This window comes from Ascaphus truei, chromosome 4 (assembly GCF_040206685.1).
Source record: "Ascaphus truei isolate aAscTru1 chromosome 4, aAscTru1.hap1, whole genome shotgun sequence".
NCBI lineage: Eukaryota > Metazoa > Chordata > Amphibia > Anura > Ascaphidae > Ascaphus > Ascaphus truei.
The window spans coordinates 243,669,039-243,691,003 of NC_134486.1; the positions used below are offsets into that span (position 1 = coordinate 243,669,039).

At 44.1% G+C, this 21,965-nt stretch overlaps 1 protein-coding gene across 2 annotated transcripts in view; it reads right to left on the reverse strand.

Annotated features, from left to right (window-relative positions):
* Positions 1-731: 731 nt before the first annotated feature.
* The window catches only part of HIVEP2 (HIVEP zinc finger 2), a 240,886-nt gene continuing 219,652 nt past the window's right edge, over positions 732-21,965 (reverse strand). For both annotated transcript variants that reach the window (XM_075597117.1, XM_075597118.1), the window contains exons 7-9: positions 20,982-21,083; positions 16,960-17,843; positions 732-2,618 (exon numbers count right to left, since the gene is read on the reverse strand). In XM_075597117.1, coding sequence (XP_075453232.1) covers positions 1,809-2,618; positions 16,960-17,843; positions 20,982-21,083 — 1,796 coding nt within the window. In that variant the 3' untranslated portion in view covers positions 732-1,808. The remainder of the gene's footprint in view (positions 2,619-16,959; positions 17,844-20,981; positions 21,084-21,965) is intronic.

Here is a 21,965-nt window from a genome sequence, read left to right on the forward strand (position 1 = left end):
TAGGAGCAATCATATAGTAAAGCAGCTCAATCCTTTTGTAGAAAGAAGAGTTTTGAATATACACGATCAGGAATATTAGAACAACAAGGAACAATGGATAATATTGTGGAAAAGGCTGATCCCCCTAAGGTTAAGCCCTGTAATGGTCTTATTCCATAAAGTACAATAGCTCCGATCCAGTGCTACCACACAGAAAGCCCCACTGAAGACAGTGAAGTTCCATGTGGTAGCACCGAAATGGCCCTATCATACTTTAAAGAATAGGGTCCTAAGTATTCAAAATGAGCATACCCACAGCATAGCTACTTTAAAAAATATATACTTTCCATGTTTTCAGTTCATTCATTTTTTAGATCAGACCGTTCTATTTGATACTGTATGCTGTCCCCTTTTGACTATTCAATATGCTGTAAGCCCTCTTCTCTGTGGTGAAGACTTTAGTTCCATTCATTTGAATGAAGCTGCTCTTCTGTAGCACAGGGAAGCATTTTCACAGCATATAGAATATGGACCTGTGAGAGACATTTTAAGGGGTTGGGAACTGTGCAGCATCCTCGTCACTCTTCACACAACATGCTTGATAAACGTGCAACAACATTCTGCATGTAACTGTATATTTCTTTATTTCTTTATTTTTTTTTTAAAGAACACTCCTTAATTATTTGTAATTCAATATACAAACTTGGTTTCACAGAATTATAATTCCACTAAATAGCACAAAGGATACCCAGTTCCATAGCCAGATGTGCTTTGTCACCTTTTTTTTTTTTTAATGACACTCCTGTAAAGTTATATAGTGACCACGTGTCCAGCTGAGAGTTACATATAATTGTACCAGTGATGCACTTGTACGTATACATGGGGTGGAATGTTTTCCCATATGTATGATTTGCGTATACAGAGCAACATGTTCACATAAGACCAAATACTTGTGATATATTTATAACTGCCTCATACAGCCTTGGGAGAAAAAAGCCTCACGATAGCACATGGTTGTACTTTTAATGCTTTACATTACTATCATTTTAAAATCACAATCAGCACTTGTTATAGTCAATTCAGCAAACAAGGGACGAAAAAATTACAAGAGTTAAGAACTGACTGATACATCCTTAATCATTTTTTTTGCCATTTAACCAATGCATAAGTGCATAATAAGATGATATTTTAGTTTAAATATCTTGCTTACACTATACCATTTTTGTTCTAATTACGCAACAGTAAACCCCATGCTTCACATAGAAAAAGTAATTCACGACATTAAGAAAAAATTTACAATTTATGAAACAAAGTAAATAAATATTAGTATTACAGGATCGGAGCTGTACATAAAAGCTGTTCAGTTTCAATCATATAAAAATATGTTTTAGTGCAACCTCACATATATATTGATGCTATTTTTGCTTTACATTTAGACACAAGTGTCCAAAAAAAAAGAAAGAAATTACAATTATTACAAAGCAGATACACAAATTCTAAAATATATACAAGGTACTGCTAAAAATGCTTATAACAATAAGCAAAGTAAAGAAAAAGGCACAAACATCTGTACAATTTAAAAGTACCAGACCCAATACGAGTTTAAAGTTTCATTTTGGTCAGGCTCATGATGACTTGTCAATGGCATGTATATATATATATATGTATATATATATATATATATATATATATATATATATATATATATCTTGATTTAATAAACGTACTTTCAAGGGCAAATTATTGTAAAGTACATCAGACATGCTATGAATGTGTTTTCTACAAGAAAAGAAAGTCAATTCATGGTTAGGTCTACATGCACATCCAAATCAATGCAGTTTACTGGTTTCTGCTAATGTGTCTTTTGCTTCGTGTGTGCTCGGTGACTCTTCTTTCCTGCTGTGAAAGCTCAACTTTGTCATGTCCATGCTCTTACTGTAGAATTTGGAATGAGCTGATGTAGACTGTGATGTACCAAAACTGTCTTTTTCTCCGTGCAAGTCAACATGTGTGGTTGAGGCGCATGCAAGCGACGTGCCCGCCTCAAGTCCACTAAAGTGCCTAATGCCGAGCTGTGCACTCTCTAAAGGTTTCTGATTGGCCTCAGGGTGACGAGACAGCTTGTCCCGCCTCAGCGGGACACCTTCCTCTGTGGCAATCCTCAGGCAAGCAATGGCTTTTGTGCAAGTGCGTATGTTTTCCTCCTGCTCCCTTCCTATAGGCTTTGAGTTGTCATCTGAAGTGCTTGGCCTCATAGAGGGTAAGGGAGAGGAGGCAGCTCCAGATAAAGAATCTCTTTGTGGGGCGTTGGGAGAAGAACGTTTCTCAGGATGTCTTAGGATGCTCTGACACGACTCTTTAGATATGCTTCTCTTCTCGTCTGAGCTCCCCAAGTGCAAGGGTGTGACTGAAGAGGGGTGATGACTAGGCTGAATTGTAGAATTTGAGTGGATCATTTGGATCCCGCCAATGGGGATCATCGGTAAAGGTGCTCGTATCTGTTGCTGTGAGTGTAGTGGGAGGTGGCTGTACACATAGTCGCTGTGACCCTCAGGGTGCTGGCCAGGGCTTTGGTATTCAGGGACATCATCTGAGTGAGGGCCCGTATATGGGACATGTGGCCAGCTTTTTCTTAAACTCTGCAAGCACAAGCAAAGCACATTTTAATACAGTGTCCAGATAAATAGATTTATTTAAACTTTCACTAGTAATATACAAACACTGTTTTGTTACAAGTTCCCCCCACAAAATGCATAATACATTTTTAAGTACAAAATCTTTTCCTGCTCCTCAGGAAATAACTGTTATGGGGAGCTAAGTGGTATGATCAAGACTATTACAACTAAAATAGCAAAACATGTTGTAAAATTGATGCATTGTTTAAAACTGAATTATTTGTTCCAACTTTCATTGCTTGAAAAGTCTGCAATTTCTTTCTCAAGCTCTACAGCAGGCAGACAACCTCTAGTTCCTATTTTTTTCTGTAGAACATTGATGAGATGTTCAATTATACCGGGTGTTGGAGATACTGCAGCAGAAGTCCCTTTGTAACTAGAACCACTTATGTATTTCCTTTTTTAAAGTACTCATAAAGCAGCCTATTGGTTGTGAAGTCTAGGTGAGATGATACATCTAGTGGTGATGTCCCAGAGCTAGAAAGTTTTGGCAGGTGAGCACGATTAAATAAGTACAGCAATATATAGTGTTACCTGATTCACTGCACTATCTATACTGTATGTGATGGAGAAGAGGACAGTGCTGCTTGCACAAACTGTATACTGTATATACTGTGTGATTAAATTAGTTGGTAGGATTCCAATTCCTTTCAAATCCTCCCACTGCAATTTTTCCAAGGAAATTCCCTTGTTTTGAAAGTATTGGATGGTGGTATGAAGGCAAAATAGATGCTGTCAACTACAGTCGTTTGTATAAGTGTTTAAAGGAGCAATCAATGCAATATCCTAAATGTGTTTTCCCCCCAATAAATCAGTTCTGTAGTATTAGATAATACTTACTAAAAAACAAAACAAATTCATCTCTTAAAAATAGCATTATGAGTTTTAATATATTGAGCATCCTTTGATTTCTATAGCAGGGTTTAGCCCACCTCCCCAGCAGTGCAATATGTGAATATTTGTTGCCAATATTCTCAGCAGTTTGAGCTGCAAACTGTAACAATAGATAATGTTACTTTAGTAATATAAGGATACATTGTAGCTGCTGAGTTACACTGACTGAAGGACTGTTTGAAACTGAAAAACAGTTATTTAGTGAACCCTGGGAAGCAGGATCTTTGCTGATCGATTACAGGAGAACAAATCGATCGGCAGGTTAGGGAATTAATTTTCACTAAAGGTAATCAAAGGCTGCATATATTAAAACAAAAACGATATATATATACATATATATATATATATATATATATATATACTGTATATTTATTTTAAGTGTCGCTTGGATTACCTCTTTAAGGACTTCAAATAAAGCAAACCAAGCAAAACGGAAGAAGGTGGAAGATGAGCTTTAAATCAAAGACTGCATCAGTTCCCCAAACTGTGTTAAAAGTCAAAATACAATTACACGCTTCTCTCCTTTGCAAATCTGTAGTGCCTTTCATAGATATTTTCTTATGTTGACGTTCAAGTGCTTTAGGTCCTTAGAAGTATAAAGATGGATATTATCTGGTTCATAAGTTATAAGAATGTGTTTGGACAGGTACTTTAAACATGGGGCTAAACAGAGCAGCAAACAGACAACAATAAAGATTGTGTTAATAATTTTATAAACGGCATGTTGGTTATCACCAATATATCCGCTGACAAATAAATGTTCATTACACGTTTATACGTTACAAAAGGTTGTGGTACATAATGGACCTCCATAATAGTATCTTGAAATAGTCTATTTGATCTATTTGAGAAAGGGCATACCGCCCGAAACACGTTGGTGGACCCCTGTTGTGACCTAGGGGGGACCTTTTTATCCACTTAATCTGGAATAAACATCTTTTTTGACGCTGCATGCCGTGAGCCTCCTTCTATTCCCTTTGGCAGTGCACTACCTTATCCTTTCTATTTGATCTTTACTGCATGATCTTTTACTGGCTAAGGCTGAGGCCATGGTGTTGCAGACCGTGCGGACGATCAGATTGCCTTAAGGCAGTGAGCGCATCCATGCGGCATGCGGGCACATGCGTTACACAAGAAATCAGTTGAAACTGATTTCTTGGCGCGACAGGCCGGTCACGTGAGCGGTTCACCCAATGAGGGCGAACCAGCTCCGTGACGCCCCTAGGCTCGCCCCCTCCACCATGACCAGGGAAAGCAGCCGCTTCACGCAGTTCACTTCCCAGCCTCCGCACGCCTCCACGCGGGCAAAGGCACCATGGCCCCAGCCTAAGGGATACCAAGACATATTGTATACAAAACTGTGTGCCCACTGACTCATAGCTAGACTCATGCTAAGAGCATGGCTAGAGATATGTGAACCTGCAAAGATTTGCTTCGCTACAGTTTCAATCACATTTTTCAGAAGTTTGAAAAATCTGCCCAAAATCGAACTTTTTCCCGCCAAAAGCTCTACCGAAACGGCCCACATTGTTAAAAATGCTCTCTTTCGTTTTTAAAAGAGGCAAAACAGCCGCCCTGGGAATTCCATTTTTTCCCACATTCGATCCAATCCTGAATGTGAAACTAATTGAAAATGCAATTATCATTGAATTTTCAGCGTTTAGTGACTATGAAACTACATTTTGTATCAAAGCAAAGTATTCTTCGCTGAATCGAAAAAGGTGATATTTGCAGAGTTCGACGAAGCACAACATTTTTTTGCATTGCGCAACTTTATGACATACAGTAGTAATAAATAATGACCTCTCTTCCATGGCTAAGAGACAATTAAACCTTCAGTCTGTCTCATCATTAAAATGCTATAACAGCTTTGAATACAGCTCAACCCCGTTATAACGCGATCCGTTACAATGCAAATCCGCTTATAACGCGATGTAAGTGTGGCTCACAATTTTCATATTTATGAATACTTTAGAACACTATTATTTATATCTTAAATACTTTATTGTACAATGCATACAATTGTACATTATTTCAAATGCGATCTGCTTATAACGCGATGTGATTCTTTGGACCCCAAGCACAGCGTTATAAGGGGGTTGAGCTGTATATTTTATTCAAAGAACAGTGTAGTAAAATAATGAAAGAGAGCGAATGAATAGGTAGTGTGGTGACTTTTATTGCGCTAATACATACTCTAGTTGATACGTAACACGCTTTAAACCTCTCAGGGCACTTCAGGGGTCTGAATCAGGTTCCACTGGGGACCGAAACGTCGGGCCTGTGTGTATTGTGGATGCAATAAAATAATATTTTGGCGTAATGTAGTGCTCTGCCAGTAAGATATATCCTCTACTATGAACAACGAGTGCCCCATTTTGGGGTGCACTGTCATCCAGTATACATGACCAAGATACTTTATAATACAAAAATTACATAGAAACAGATCTTCCTGGTGTGTGCATGCTCGTATGCGCATGTGCGCGTTGTGCATGCGTGTGTGTGAGTGAGTGTGCATGCGTGTGTAGCCCTGTGTAATTTTGGGGTTACATGCCTCTCTACTCCTGAGCAGTAATCCCTGTTAAGAGGGCAGGTTTGCCAGGAGTAATCATGAGGTTTGCCCTCATCCCCTGTGAGGTGTAGTGTGTAGCAAAGGAAGTGACAACATGCTGTGTCAACTTACAGTGACACAGGGGTGGTGCCTACTGGAGCTATATATTACGCATCACTTCCTAAAGTTAGTGTGTCTGTCAGTGTCTGTTCACTGTGTCAGTTGAAGTGTTCTGTGTGATGTGCTGCAGAGCAGAGTTGCAGTGTGACTGCCTGACCCAACACAGTGCCAGGGCTCTGGCAAGGATTGTGGTCCTCCCTTAGGGGAGAGGTGGGCAGACTATTCCCCTTACTCTATTAGAGAGTAAGGGAAGAGCAAGGACAGCTTCTAGGGCCCTGACTAGGAGGGGTGTACAGGGACTTCCTTGAGGTGGGCAACCTTGAACATGTGCGGCTAAGACTGGCCGCTATGAGGGGCAGTCTGCCTATGAAGATGTTAATAAAGATTGCCTTGATTAAAAGAACCTTCTTGCCTGAGACTGGAGTCAATCAGGGAGAAGCTGCACCCAGGGGTTCTCTTCCATGGACTCCTCCCTGCTGTCGTGGGGACCTGGAAGAGATGGAGGTGCTATACCAAAAGTGAGTAGATCTCAGCACTACTTCACGAGCCAGTCCTGGTGAATTCCCCTATACCATCAAGCGGGAGACTCAGGAGTCCTGTAAGCCAGCAGGTGCACCACATGACATGACATGTAACATGGGACAGTTTCCTCACATAGGGGCCAATATGAGATTGGGTGGGGGTACAACCGTTACATTTTTGGAGGCGCTGCTGAGAGCATCAGGACAGGCTTTAGCTAGGCGAACTGAGAAAAAGGATATTTATGCTACCAGAAATGTGCTGCGGAATGGATGGGAGCCTAGGGGTAGTCAGGGGAAGATGGCTACTCGCAAAGCACACCCTAGGGCCCTGAATGGAGTAATGTAGATCTGGAGACAGGGCTATTGCTGTGTTCTAGTCACCTTGAGGCAGCAAGTTGTAGGATGCCATGCTCATGGGGTAGCCTGGATAACGCGGGTCAGGAACTCCTGGGAGGGTCTGCACTAGGTGTAGCCAACAGTAGGCGACGCCCTAAGTACTGCATGGAGAAGCCAGAGTACTCTAGCCAGTAACCAGACTACTAACCACAGAGCACATACTGGACTGAGATCGTGTACAGCATACACAGACAGAGTTAGCCTAGCCTGAGGTAGTACATACATCTGAGAGACACACTGAGATACATGTAGAGGTGCACTGGCATACTTTATTGCATCGGAATGGCGACTGCCCAGCAGAGGAGTACCATTTGCAATGCAAAAGAAAAGTAAAGATGGCGGCAAGTGATGATGTCCCGTGCGGTACGGAGAGTCCAAAATGGCGCACGTGATGTGTGTACCACGGAGGTACAAAATGCAGAAGTGACTTTTTCAAGTTTGCTGTGGAGTGGCGCGAAAGCTGTGGCCACGCCTTTATTGTCTTGCCTAAATTCCCGGGGTGCAACCCTGGAGGATAGCTGTGAGGACATTGCGATTACTGAATGTGTGAGAATGCTGAGGGAGCATCTGATTGCCAGGCAGTGATTATTACTCAAGTTACAACTGCTGCTAATATGGATTGCAGAGTGATCCAAAATGGCGTCTCCCGCTTCCCTGGGAGACCGCGTGGGCTGTGTGCAGAAAATACTTTTGCAAGAACTTGGCCGGGAGAGGCGCGAAAGAAAGAACTCCACCCTGATCAGGGAAGTGGCGCGAAAGCTGTGGCCGCGCCCTCTTGGACTGTGACAGACTCAGAACCGATTCTGGGTCATGACGTGAAGCTGTGGGACCCTCCTCTAATCTCCACCAGAGGGAGGGGTCCTTGCATCTGCCAATGGAAAACGGAACTGAATGAGGGAGGAGCTGGATGTGCGCTTCCTGTTCCTCAGTTGCGAAGAGCTGGTGAGCAAGAGAGACTGCTGTGCTGTGTCTCAATTACCCAGCGCAAGTACTATATGTGTCATGGCGGACGTCGACATATACCCCTATCAACTGCCAGGAGGCTTCCTGGTAGCAAAGACGGGTGGGAGAGAAATACTGCGGTGCTTGTGTATGCAGTGCAGGCTACCGGGCGGAGAAGCCAGCACCACTGCGAGATGCCCTCAATGTGGCATCCATTACATGTGGGCCGTGGAGCCGTTCGTGCCTGGGCACGCCGCGGAGGCGGGAGGAGATATAGCCATGCTGACAGCTGGAGCCTCGCCAAGAATTAAGAGAGAGGAGGTCGATCCCGGAGAATGGGGATCGCTACAAATGACGGTACCTAAAAAGGATGGCGCTAGAGGCCTGCAATCGCAGCGAGAACCTGGAACCTCGCTGTCGGTCCCCTGCGGAGGTACCCTTACCGTCATCGGCGTCCGCCTTGTCGGACGATGAGAGTGGAAGCCGTACATCGGTGGTGATGCGCCTACCGGCAGGCCATTACAGCGGTGCTGAAAGTAAAGAAAAACTACTCACCGGTGGTCTTGAGGAGCTGACTATCGAGATTCCCCGACAACATGCGTTGGTGCGGCCGGAGCAGCGGAAGAGTCCCACGGCCGTGGCGGCTCCCAGCGTGTCGGGAGAAGAGGACCTCATCGCAAGCCAGCGGAGTGGTGGGATACCCTCTTACCTCCCACGGGCTCTGGTGCAGGCGGCCGAGGAGAAAGGCCCGACCAAGGCCCAAGCGGAGCTGAGGAGCGACCTCGAGTATCCGGCGCTGGACGTCAAAATGGAGGAGGAAGTCCCGGTGGGGGGACACCACCCAAGATGGCGCGTCTTCACGCGAGAATGATGACGTCACTTCCGGTAGCCACAGCTGAGCCGACGGAAGCGTCCGTCACCGCCAATGATCAGCACCAGTCTGTCCCAGGAGGACATGGACAGATACCGGCAAGCGATGAAGAGTCGGGGCAGCAAGAACACTGGTGAGCCTGCTCTGCCCAACGTTACCACGGGTCGCAGCATAGCCAAATTGCTGATCATGATCCCACAACGTAAGGACACTTCCCCCTTCCCTTTGCCCAAGGCCACTGCCCCTGTCACGTCTTCCTCGGGGTCCCGATCGAGCCAAGGGTGGTCTGGGGAGTCACGGGACACGTCGGAGGAACGGCCTGGGTCGGCCATGGACTGGGGGGACTGTTTTACATCTGATGAGGGGTCGGGGAGGGAAGTAATACCTGCTGTGACATCCCCGAAATTGAATCCCACTACCTATACACATATCGTAAGGGGAAGGCCAAAGCGTTATGGGACGGCCACACGTTCGAACACGACTTCAGGTGTCTCCTCTGGGGGAGAGACTGAGGAGTCTGAGGCTGCAGTGCCAGTGAAGGAGCAGTCCTTGGAGAATAGTACCAAGTGGTGGGCTCCATTATATGAAGGATATTCTGAGTGGTTAGACCGCACCTGATTTGTATTAATGCGGGGAGATATAGTTGACCACTGGTGGGATGTGGGTGAGTACTCGGTGAGGAACGCCATGAAGAATTAGTAAGAAGGTGGGATGAAATTCAGAAGGGAATAGTCACCCCTAGGGGATCATCCATACTTTATGACGTTATTGCCCCTGAAGAACCACTGTCTTGGGTCCTGCCAGGCAAAGCAGGGAATAAGAAACTAGTAAGGATCAGCAGGGCTGAGAGGGCCATAGTAGCGAGGTATAAGCAGTCGCATGGGTTGGAATATCTCTATGTTCCCGAACCTTTAATGCAGGAGATAGAGGACAATAGGAGTACCTGGCTAAGGGAAGCAGTGGACTACTACCTCAAGTCCAAGTCTAGCTACTCTGAGCACAGAACAGAGTCTAGAAAATGCTATTTAATGCGGATTTGGAGTGTTGGGCTTAACATTTACACTGGCGACACACTTTATTCGAGCTCGGCTAGTCCCACGAATTCGGGTATACCCGGGTGTATTGAGGTTTGTGACTGTTTTCTGCCCGAGTGCATTGAGGTATTTTCCAGGCAGGGATTGAAGCATTTTATTCCCGCTGGCTGCAATACTGCACAGTATATATATATATATATATATATACTGCATTACAATTCATGAATTTATGCCATCTGGTAGACACGCGAAGCATTGCAGCCTATTAAATCCTAATCATTATCATTTAACAGATCAGCCGCCCGTCAGCCAGGCATGAACCCAGGCTGGGAAGGCAAACGAAACGGGGCTTGTCAGAGGTGAGGAGCGGCGCATTCCAGGTATCTGCCAGGTACATACTGGGTATTTGCTCGAATAAAGTGTGTCGGTGCAGTATATGAACAAAATGGAATACAGAACAGAAAATGGGCCGCCTAGATCCTATAGTATCACAGTAATTGATCACAATGGGCGAGAAGTAAAGAAGCCTGGCCCCAGACATTACTACTGATGTTTGGATTCTCCTCAGGAGTCATCTGTAAATATGGAAGTTCTCGGTACAGTGATAATGTATGGTGTGTACAAACGTATTCCTGTATTGATATATTGTTGTTTTGTGTATTTTGCAGTTGCCCGGTTGAAGGAAGGCTCCGCAAATTTAGGACCAAGTGGGGACCATTGGATCCACCACAGGGAGATTGTAGCCCTGTGTAATTTTGGGGTTACATGCCTCTCTCCTCCTGAGCAGTAATCCCTGTTAAGAGGGCAGGTTTGCCAGGAGTAATCATGAGATTTGCCCTCATCCCCTGTGAGGTGTAGTGTGTAGCAAAGGAAGTGACAACATGCTCTGTGTCCACTTACAGTGACACAGGGGTGGTGCCTACTGGAGCTATATATTACGCATCACTTCCTAAAGTTAGTTTGTCTGTCAGTGTCTGTTCACTGTGTCAGTTGCAATGTTCTGTGTGATGTGCTGCAGAGCAGAGTTGCAGTGTGACTGCCTGACCCAACAAAGTGCCAGGGCTCTGGCAAGGATTGTGGCCCTCCCTTAGGGGAGAGGTGGGCAGACTATTCCCCTTACTCTATTACAGAGTAAGGGAAGAGCAAGGACAGCTTCTAGGGCCCTGACTAGGAGTGGTGCCCATGGACTTCCTTGAGGTGGGCAACCTTGAACATGTGCGGCTAAAGACCGGCCGCTATGAGGGGCAGTCTGCCTATGAAGATGTTAATAAAGATTGCCATGATTTAAAGAACCTTCTTGCCTGAGACTGGAGTCAATCAGGGAGAAGCTGCACCCAGGGGTTCTCTTCCAGGGACTGGAGGTGCTATACCAAAAGTGAGTAGATCTCAGCACTACCTCATGAGCCAGTCCTGGTGAATTCCCCTATACCATCAAGCGGGAGACTCAGGAGTCCTGTAAGCCAGCAGGTGCACCACACGACATGACATGTAACATGGGACAGTTTCCTCACATAGGGGCCAATATGAGATTGGGTAGGGGTACAACCGTTACACTTGTATGGTTTGAGGTGCACCACAGAAAGGAAACATAATAAGGGAATAGGATCGACCAGGAATACAGATACCATGGATTTGGGGCCCACATGGAAATTATACAATGAGCAGAGCACTCCCATAAAGTGTCAATATTTATTAAATGTTTAATTTAGCAGCGACTCCATCAGGAACCAAAACAATTAATAAGTATTCAATGTATTTTGTGTATATATATATACACACACACACACACACACACACATGTATGTGTACATATATGTATATGTGTGTGTGTGTGTGTGTGTATATATATCTGTGAAAAGAAGAAAAAAACAGGCGCACACCCAGGGTTGCCACCTTCGACTGACCGTCAACCTGGAGCTTTTTTTTTTAAATGACACTGTTGCCATGACAACGGGATGCTATGTAACGTCCTGCTGCGTCAAGTTGCCATGACAACGTGACATCGCATGACGTGACATCATGTGGCGTCTCATTGTCATAGCAACGGGCATCACGTGATGCTGTTACGTCACATGACGTTCCCATTGGCATGGCAATGCAACGCCATTTGACACCGCGCAGCCATATTGACAGTAGTTGCAGGGGGAGATGGCGGGAGACTGCTGTTGCGGGCACTATTGCTGCATTAATTTTATATTGAATTGTATATTACCTTACGTCATTTCTATTATTTCTAACTAACGCTGATGACAATTGTTGCAGACAGAGTCGTCGCTGATCAATATTAATTTATTACAATGGTTTATCTCGGTTTACTTTACTTGAGTTAATTTAACAAAGACAAGGTTACCTCATTGCTATCAAAAGGGAGGAACTGAAGCAGCTTTACGAGAGAGAGAGTAGACGAGAGAGAGGAGACGAGGGAGAGGGGGGAGACGAGAGGGGAGAAGAGGGAGAGTGGGGAGAAGAGAGAGAGAGAGGGGGCATACGAGAGGGAGAGAGAGAGACGAGAGGGGGGAGACGAGAGAGAGGGGGAGACGAGAGAGGGGAGATGAGAGGGGGGCAGAAGAGAATTGAGGGGAGAAGAGAAGGGGGGAGAAGAGAGAGAGAAGGAGAGAAGAGAGAGCGAACGGGGGAGAAGAGAGAGCGAGGGGGGGGAGAAGAGAGAGCGAGGGGTGGAGAAGAGAGAGCGAGGGGGGGAGAAGAGAGAGCAAGGGGGGGAGAAGAGAGAGGGGGGAGAAGAGAGAGAGGGTGGGGGAGAAGAGAGAGAGGGGGGGAGAAGTCGCTGATCAATATTAATTTATTACAATGGTTTATCTCGGTTTACTTTACTTGAGTTAATTTAACAAAGACAAGGTTACCTCATTGCTATCAAAAGGGAGGAACTGAAGCAGCTTTACGAGAGAGAGCGTAGACGAGGGAGAGGGGGGAGACGAGAGGGGAGAAGAGGGAGAGTGGGGAGAAGAGAGAGAGAGAGGGGGTATACGAGAGGGAGAGAGAGAGACGAGAGGGGGAAGACGAGAGAGGGGAGAAGAGAGGGGGGCAGAAGAGAATTGAGGGGAGAAGAGAGAGAAGGGGGGAGAAGAGAGAGAGAAGGGGGAGAAGAGAGAGCGAGCGGGGGAGAAGAGAGAGCGAGGGGGGGAGAAGAGAGAGCGAGGGGGGGAGAAGAGAGAGCGAGGGGTGGAGAAGAGAGAGCGAGGGGGGAGAAGAGAGAGAGGGGGAGAAAAGAGATAGAGAGAGCGGGGGAGAAGAGAGAGCGAGGGGGGGAGAAGAGAGAGGGGGGAGAAGAGAGAGAGGGTGGGGGAGAAGAGAGAGAGGGGGGGAGAAGAGAGAGAGGGGGGGAGGAGAGAGATGAGAGAGGTGAGAGAAGAGATGAGGAGGTAAGATACATGGGGGTGGTGTGTGTTCCCTAGCAGGGTTTCAGGGAATGTTACTCTATTGCTTATATGCAGTGTTCGACAAACCTATACATTTGCACGCCCCGGGCGAGTGGATTTAACATCGTGGCGAGCTCCTATTGGCCCAAGCAGCACATGTGTGGTACTAGGTGGCGAGTAGATTTTTTTTGTTCGGCGAGTAGATTTTTTGGTGATTTGTCGACCACTGCTTATATGTGTCAATCAATCTTGTCTAATAAAAACTACAACTCCCATGATCCCCTGCGTGTGAGCATGCGCAGTAGAACATAGGACTGTGACCCGGATGTAGTAGGCAGTGAAGGGAGGAAATGAGTTCTGCACACAGATAGTCCCGTGATAAATGCAAAGGATCTATGATGTAGCAATGAGAAGTCACTTAGTATGCTGCCGTCGGTAACAACTTCGCCCACCCGGAGATTTCAGGGACAAACCCGTAGTCCGGAGAAGGGGATGCCAAACCCGAAGTCTCCGGGTGAAACCCGGAGAGGTGGCAGCCCCGCGCACACCTAGTGCCTTAACGTAATAACATAATTTATGGAACTTAAAATCAAGCAAATGCCCACTCACAAAAGTACTGTATAAATAAGCAGGTATGAGATTGGCTCTCATGTGCCAGCAACGCCGTCCACTTTGAAATAATAGCGTCCTCACGTGTCTCTCCTCCGTGTGACTGGATAGCCGGAAGTGAAGTCCTTCCAATTCGGTGTTCAGTGTATGGAGTCCCTCTGGGAACAAGCAGCTCAAGGATTCTTGTGCCGGCAACAGTATCACGGGAGAACAGGAACCAGCGTCGCACTACCAGCAGTACCAAAGTTCATTGGCAAGTGACGGCCTCAGTTAGACCACGCCCTACGCGTTTCGACATCTTCCCTTTTGAGCCTCACAGCACAAAAAGGGTGCACAATAGTCCAAACAGATTAAAACATGCATTTCAAATGTTTGTACCATTACTGCTTTAGCATTCTCCACTTGCTGTGTAACATAAAACATTTGCCAAAGTCTCACAGAAAGAAAGTTATGAATGCAATGTTTTTAGTGTTCTGGAATTGGCCTGCTTCACTGTGTTATATAGCTTAGATGCACATGCACTATTTCTGTTTTCCTAGTCGTACCACATGTAACATGTTCAGTAATCAAATAAAAAGTAATAGCTACTTTATTATACTATATCCTAAGGCCTCTATTCAATATGCTCCAGATGTAGCCCGATTTACAGTTCCACAGGGTGAAAAGCCAAATGCCACGCTTCAGGAGACAGTAACAGCCTCGGGGGTTCGTTCTTCCGAATGGGATCCCCCACTGAGAGATTTCTGCTGCCGGGGGATGCCGCGGGTTCCCCTGGAAGTGGGAACATTAGCTTGGGCGCCTGTACATCTGTATGAAGCTGCTCTCCCAGGCTGGAGTCCCATGTATTGGAATGTTGCTGATCTCTTCTTCAGCACTGGGAAGTGACTTCACAGAATATTGCATAAACGGAGTCTTTCAATAGTCCCAAGGGACCAATCATGAAAAACTCCCAGTGAAGTTGCAAATGGCTGCTTCGGAGCTTATTAAATAAGCCACTAAGGCGGGGCTCAATTCCTGCCCTTCAACCCCCCACGCCCCAACAGGTCAGGTTTTCAGGATATCCCCAGCTTCAGCACAGGTGGCTCAATCAGAGGCTCAGCCGAAGACTCCACCACCTGTGCTGAAGCAGGGACTGATTAAGCCACCTGTGCTGCAGCAGTGACTGATTGAGCCACTAGTGTTAAGCTGGGATATCTTGACAACCTGACCTGTTGGGGGGGGTGGGGTGGGGGGGGGGGTAGGGGGGGCTTGAGGACTGGAGTTGAGCGCCCCTGCCCTAAGGGGGAAATTAACTACAGTATGTGCCAATGTGATTTCACACACTGCGATTCCACTTCACTGCCTTTGATTTAATTGACAATGAAGTCGATGTCAGTTAACGTGGTGGGATCACGGTGTGATACTCTGTATCTGCGAGCAGTGAATTCTGGTGAAAGAGGTAATAAATAAGAGTATTTTTTTCCCCTTCGGTTTTCACGAGCAACAGCTGTAGGGAGCAGGGAATGATTAGACCTTAAAGAATAGGAGTGTATATTTAGAAAGCATTAGGTCAATAAATGTGTGCGCCTATACATACATATAATTGAAAATATGAATGTGTGTACACGCATTTGTTGTCTTGTTTTTAGCTCTGCTATAGCTTGTTGCTTTGACAGCTTTGCCTTATTTCAGGTGGTAGAAATGACGATAATGAATTGCGCCGCGACCTTCCTTCTTATGCAAACATGCGCCTAGATTTATGTGAAATGTTACAGTATATGCGTACATTGAGGCCACTGATCCATGCTGATTCATTAAGGAATATGACTCATATTTACTAGGCAGACTTCTGCCACAAGGAGAACTTTAATGAGCCAACGTGTTTCTGGAACGGCAGGGAGTGGGAATGGTGAGCGCGGGTTTGTCTTACCTTCCCCCCTTCCATCTGCAGTTCTGTCAGTGTGCTTCTGTTACACACACTGACAATCTGAAACACTCACCTTCAGTACTGTTGATCAACATCTTCTCCTTCATATTCAAAACTCCCTTCATATCCGTAACAAAGCTCTACCCTGGTTCGCAGCATACCTCTCCCATCGCACATTCTCATTCTCTGTTGCTAAAATAGCCCAGACCTGTCAGTCACCGCTACGGCCAGTTACAGCGCACGCAACCCTGCTTTCATATTGTGCTAGTAAAGCTGGAACAAGTGCACTGTTGCCGGTAAAGGCGGACATGGAAATCGCCTCAATTAAATGTAGTTATTATAATAAAAATGTGTTAAAGTCCCAATGTGACCATCTGCAGGGGAGCTAAAAACAATCCCCCCCCCCCCAAGGAGTGTGTATAGCACTAAATGTCAACCGAGTGAGGACTGGGATGGTGGCTCTTTAGCTCTGACATGCACAAGTACAATCTCTATTAAGGAAGCACAACAATTGGAAAATTGGAAGATGATCTTGTTTCACCTTAAAGGCAGATGTAAGGCTACCTTAGCACAAGGGTGCTCAACAAAAGTTCTCAAGCCCCTCCCCCCCCCCCCAACAGGTCAGGTTTTCAGGATATCCCAGCTTCAGCACAGGTGACAGAGACTCCGATTGAGTCAAAGACTGAGCCTCCGATTGAGTCATCTGTGCCGAAGCAAGGACTGATCGAGTCACCTGTGCAAAAGCAGGGACTGATTGAGCTACCGTACTGAAGCAGGGATAACCTGAAAAACTAACCTATTGGGGGGGGGGGGGGGGGCTTGAGGACTAAGTTGAGCACCCCTGCCTTAGCAAATGTATATTTTGTTATTCCAGTGTGGGACAAGTTAAAACATGTGTAGCTGTCCTGTTAAAGGCTTTTCACTGGATGTCTTTGATGAAGAGGATACTGCCCTACTCAAAAGGCTAACACTCTCAGTATCTCTTAGCTTATACATTTATTTTTTGGAGGTTTCATTGGAATTTTAAGAGACTATACATTTTGGGAAGAAATTATGAATAAACAATGAAAAAACATAAACTTACTCCATGTCCCAGGTATCCCAAGTCTGATTGCAAATAATGACTCATTGGCAAACTTGGATTATGGTGTAAACGTCTTCTCGGCGAAAGTGCTCTAATTGTGGCCATGTAGCCTCTGTCTCGTCTTGGAGACAGATCTCTCCCAGCAGACATATCTTTCCCTGGTGACATTGGCCTCAGTGGTGAGAGATGACGCTGTGGTGAGACATCCCTTCTAGGTGATAACTCTCTTCTTAATGCAGCTTCTTTTCTGGGTGACAGATGTCTAATGGGTGAAGCATCTCTCCTTGGTGATAAATGCCTTCTGGGTGACAAATCTCCCCTTAGCGATAAGTACCTCTTCGGTGAATTATCTCTGCAAGGGGAGGAATCATACCCGGGTGAGGAGTGACGGCTGCAAGGTGAGAAGTCCTTGGGAGATGAGCTAGGTTCAGAAGTAAGCATGTAGTCCTCATCCATGCAGCCAGGTACATCCATTTTGTCTTTGTCATGCTGCAAACTGGTGCGAAATAGCCTCTGATACTCCATCATCTGAGCATCTCCACAAGCATCACTTGGTGCCATGAGATGTGTAACTTGAATACTGGGCAAAGTGGACAGATAGCTGATCAAAGATGAGTGCCCCACTGAGCCGTCGGGTGAAGCCCTCTGGGATAGGGAAGCAGCAGTCACAGATAGTGAAGAGAATCTGGGAGGCTGGGGGCTAGTGCTTCTTGATCTAGTTTTTGGTGTTGAGTCTCCCTGGTTGTCATCAAAGTCTTCTTCGTCATCATCTTCATCATCATTATCATCTCCATCATCCCCATCTGATTCCTCAGCATCTGAAAACTGGTGGTCTATTGAAGTGTTACTCTTCTCTGATTCTTTGTGCATATCTTCAATGTTTCCTGAAATCATAAGATGACAGATAAGAATACAAATGGTTATTAAAAAAAATAATAATAATAATCTGCCAATAAAATACTCCTTTCCAAATGTTCAGTAATTATCTGTGAAATACCAATGAACCTTAACCCGGGCTCTACCATGCTATGTATCTTGATGTTGAAATACATCCATAATACAACCTATGTTGTGTTTCCTTATTCGTATTGTTTTTACTATCTTACACAAACAGTTACAACTTGAACAAAGTAGTAAAGAGTTGTTATCTTAAGTGTAGCAAACGTATTGCTGGATTCATTTTGGGGGATAATAAATTATTTGTGCGGAAATTAATCAAGGACTTTGCTTTATGTTAAATTTCAAGGACACGTTGTGGATTTAGAGGCTCATGTACTGTACAACACATACATGTAATTGTTAAGTTAGCCCCATATAAAGGATTACAATGGGAAAACGAAAATAAAACTTCAACCATGTTGAATGCAGGGACAATCCCTTCACAAAAAGCAACACTTCATAATAAATACTACCCAAAACCAATAGTATTTATTATTATTTGACCAGACCGCCTTACATTAACTACTCTACATCAGATCATTGGAACGTACTCTTGCATGTGGTAATGTAGAACATTTATTGAACAGAATCTCAGAAGAAGGTATCAGTGTGACACCGAAGCATCAATTTTCACAAAGATTTTCCTCTGCCAAATCAATGTGTGTACAAATGGCGACACAGCATTACTGTATAAATACAATTCTAACTGTCCACTCCCAAAAGCATTTGGTAACAGCTGAATCCTCTGTGTTTAAGAGGAATTAGTTAAGGACACTGCAATTAAATGTACTGTACCGTATACATGCTTTTGGAGTGCTGCAGATATGAGGATAAGATATTACAGATGTGTACTGATAATTCCTGGTCTCTGCTGCCAGTTGATTTAAAGCAAAGAACTCTTTGTTTGAATTCCAGTCTGCACTTCGTAAAATCTCAAAGAAAACCTGTTTTTGTTCAGTTTGCTGGTGGCCAGTCTGCTTTACTTATTTGTATTGCATTTTATGTGGATTTGTGTCTTTGAAATGTTTATAACGTTAACATTGGAAAATAGAAGCGAAAAAAAATCTTACTGGATCAGCCACCAAATATTCCTTTCTTGCCGCTATATAAAAGACTAGTGGAATTTTTACTTTTGCCTGAAATAACATTGCTGGGAAAAGGTTGCTTGTTCCAAAGGGTAAAACTACCCTGCCTTCGTTTCTTGTGCTCATCAACACATCTCGTATACAGTAGCTAGAAACATATTATCTTAATAACTTCACACTGAGATTGTGCAACTAGTCATTCATATGTTAACCGTTATCAGAAAATTATAGTAAAAACAGAGTTCCTATGCGTATCAATATAAAAGAATTAAGTTAAGGTAGGATTTTTAGTTTTGTGCAACAAAACATTATTCAATTCAGTTACCAGGAGACTGTGATGGCAGATACAATAGATTTGTTCAAAAAAATGTTGGACATCTTTTTAGAAAGGAAAGGTATACAGGGATATACCAAATAAGTATACATGGGAAGGATGTTGATCCAGGGATTAATCCGATTGTCAATTCTTGGAGTCAGGAAGGAATTTATTTTTCCCCTTATGAGATATAATTGGATGATATGACACTGGGGTTTTTTTGTTTACCTTCCTCTGGATCAATAAGTAAGTATAGATATAGGATAACGTATCTGTTGTCTAAATTTAGCATAGGTTGAAATTGATGAACGTTTGCCTTTTTTCAACCTCATCAACTATGTAACTATACCTGATGCAGAGAAAAAAGGAAGGCTATATTCCTTTATCTTCTATATTGTGTACAAGAATGGAATGCTTTAGACCAGGGGTGGCCAACTCCAGTCCTCAAAGGCCACAAACAGGTTAGGTTTTAAGGATATCCCCGCTTCAGCACAGGTGACTCATTCAGAACTGAAGCAGGGATATCCTTAAAACGTGGCCTGTTGGTGCCCCTTGAGGACTGGAGTTCCCCACCCCTGCTCTAGACTGTGCAAGACTTTACTTTTTTTTTTGTCACTCCAGTGCATTTGAGTAAAAAAAAGCCCGCTTCAAAATGTGTCAGACTGCATTCATAAACCCCAGGGTTTCAATTCTGTTGACAAATGTTTTTCTTTTCTTAAAATATGATTTAATGAAAATTACCACTACTAGACCCAATGTGACATTCTATATCAAAAGCATGGCCCTTGTTAGGATAACATTGACCTAATTAGCTGGGGGCCAGAAATTTGTGGGAGGCTCAATAATCATACACTTTGTGATATAGCCGCATCTGATGTAGTCCAGTAATCCAATCAATTATTCATTAATTTTTTTTTTTATAACCAGTTTAATTTACCAACTTTGTAAATTACTGATGCCGTCAACTTCATTTTACCTACTGATAACGCAGAATTTTGCATTATAAAGCAGAATATTAAAGAGCTTCCATGGGACTCAACGGCAGCGATAACGCACCATATCACAGAATACCCCACTACAATGCGCCAGCTGGAGTAATAACTCCGGCCACATCTGTATGGTGACTTTTGTTTGTTTTTTATAAAGAATGCCATCATAAGATTCAGGGTGATCCCTTATATAAGGGCAATCTCTCAAAGGGACAAGACTGTACATCGAAACCACTTTACTGCCAAACAGCGCATTGCTGGACCTTTTGTCAGCCAATCCTGTATTCCTCAGCTATTGTATGCTGCCATACAACACACAGCAATTACCAACAGCAGAGCTCAGCCTTACAGCAGGGTTGTTCTGTAGGTTTTTGGAAGGGTTAGAGGACAAAAGGAGGAAAAGGGTCATGAGAGCCAGGTAGTACTATTTCTAGAGAGCTCCAATAACATCATACTTAGCATTATATTAGGTTACTGCATGTTCATTCTGCAAAGGAAAGGGTAACATATAGGTCTCTGGCCTCTGCGACAATAAACGAGTTAATCACAAGCTGTCAGATGGGAATGCTGCACATTTAAATGAAAACACATATTGTCTCGTTCTAAATTTATCCTGCCATGTTAGGCAGCAGTGTGGGCGATTCATCTGCATACGCAGACACCCGAGAAGCTAAATTAACTCATGTGATGTACCTGCTTCCTCCGCTTCCGCGTCATCTACAGATGTCATCGCAACGCCAAGCTCCAGGCATTTTTTCATGTGTGCTTTCGATTTCATATGTTTGGTTAGATTTCCTGCGAGGAGACAGCGATGGAGAGAATGAGTTAGCGGCAATGTGGAGAGGTCTTTTCAGGTCATCATCTCTAACCCTCCCACCTTGTTGAACTGGCTTTAAAACGGAGGAGCTGCTGATTCCTCCGACTGTATTCCCTTCACAGCAAAGTTAACTTAATGAGCATGAGTTTAGACGCCATGAATAAAATAAGACAGGAGCCTGTGGTGAGACGCCGTTTTTAACATTTATTAGGTTTCTAAAGCCGTAATAAATATTAACAGAGATCTCCCAGCAAATAACGACACAGCGTGGTAATAGGGCTGTCTTATGGAAGTGCATGTGCCCATTTATCACCTAGCATTTTTATAATAAGCAGAGATCCAAGGCTACTAATTACAACAACACCATAATCATTTGTCCTGCATTCTGACACCCCTTCTGAAGCTCTGAGTAGTGCTAAAAATGGAAACCGCTGTTAAGATTTCCGGCAGACATTTCTTAGAAAGTATACATATTTATTTCAAGCTTTCAATCTGTACAAGAGTAATTCTCTTAGGTATTCCTATTAATATTAATGAGCTCATTACTGTTATTATCATAACTGTTTTTTTTTTTTTTTCAATCCATGCATGCATCTAAATAACTGCATATACAGTAGTGTGTTTCTACCTCTCAAGAAATCCTTATCTTTGCTGGAAAACAGGTGTGTACACTTGGAATTATCTGGTGCTTTTACTGTGGGGAAAACTCTAGTGTATTGAAGTGAGAGATTTTCATGCTTTCCCTTCCTTCTAATAAATTGCATACAACGACCAAGCTAACATCTTACAAGCCTTCTAATACAGAGAATATCGATTTCAAAGGTTTCAAAGAGTGCAAAGAGTGTCCCTGGACCAGTGGC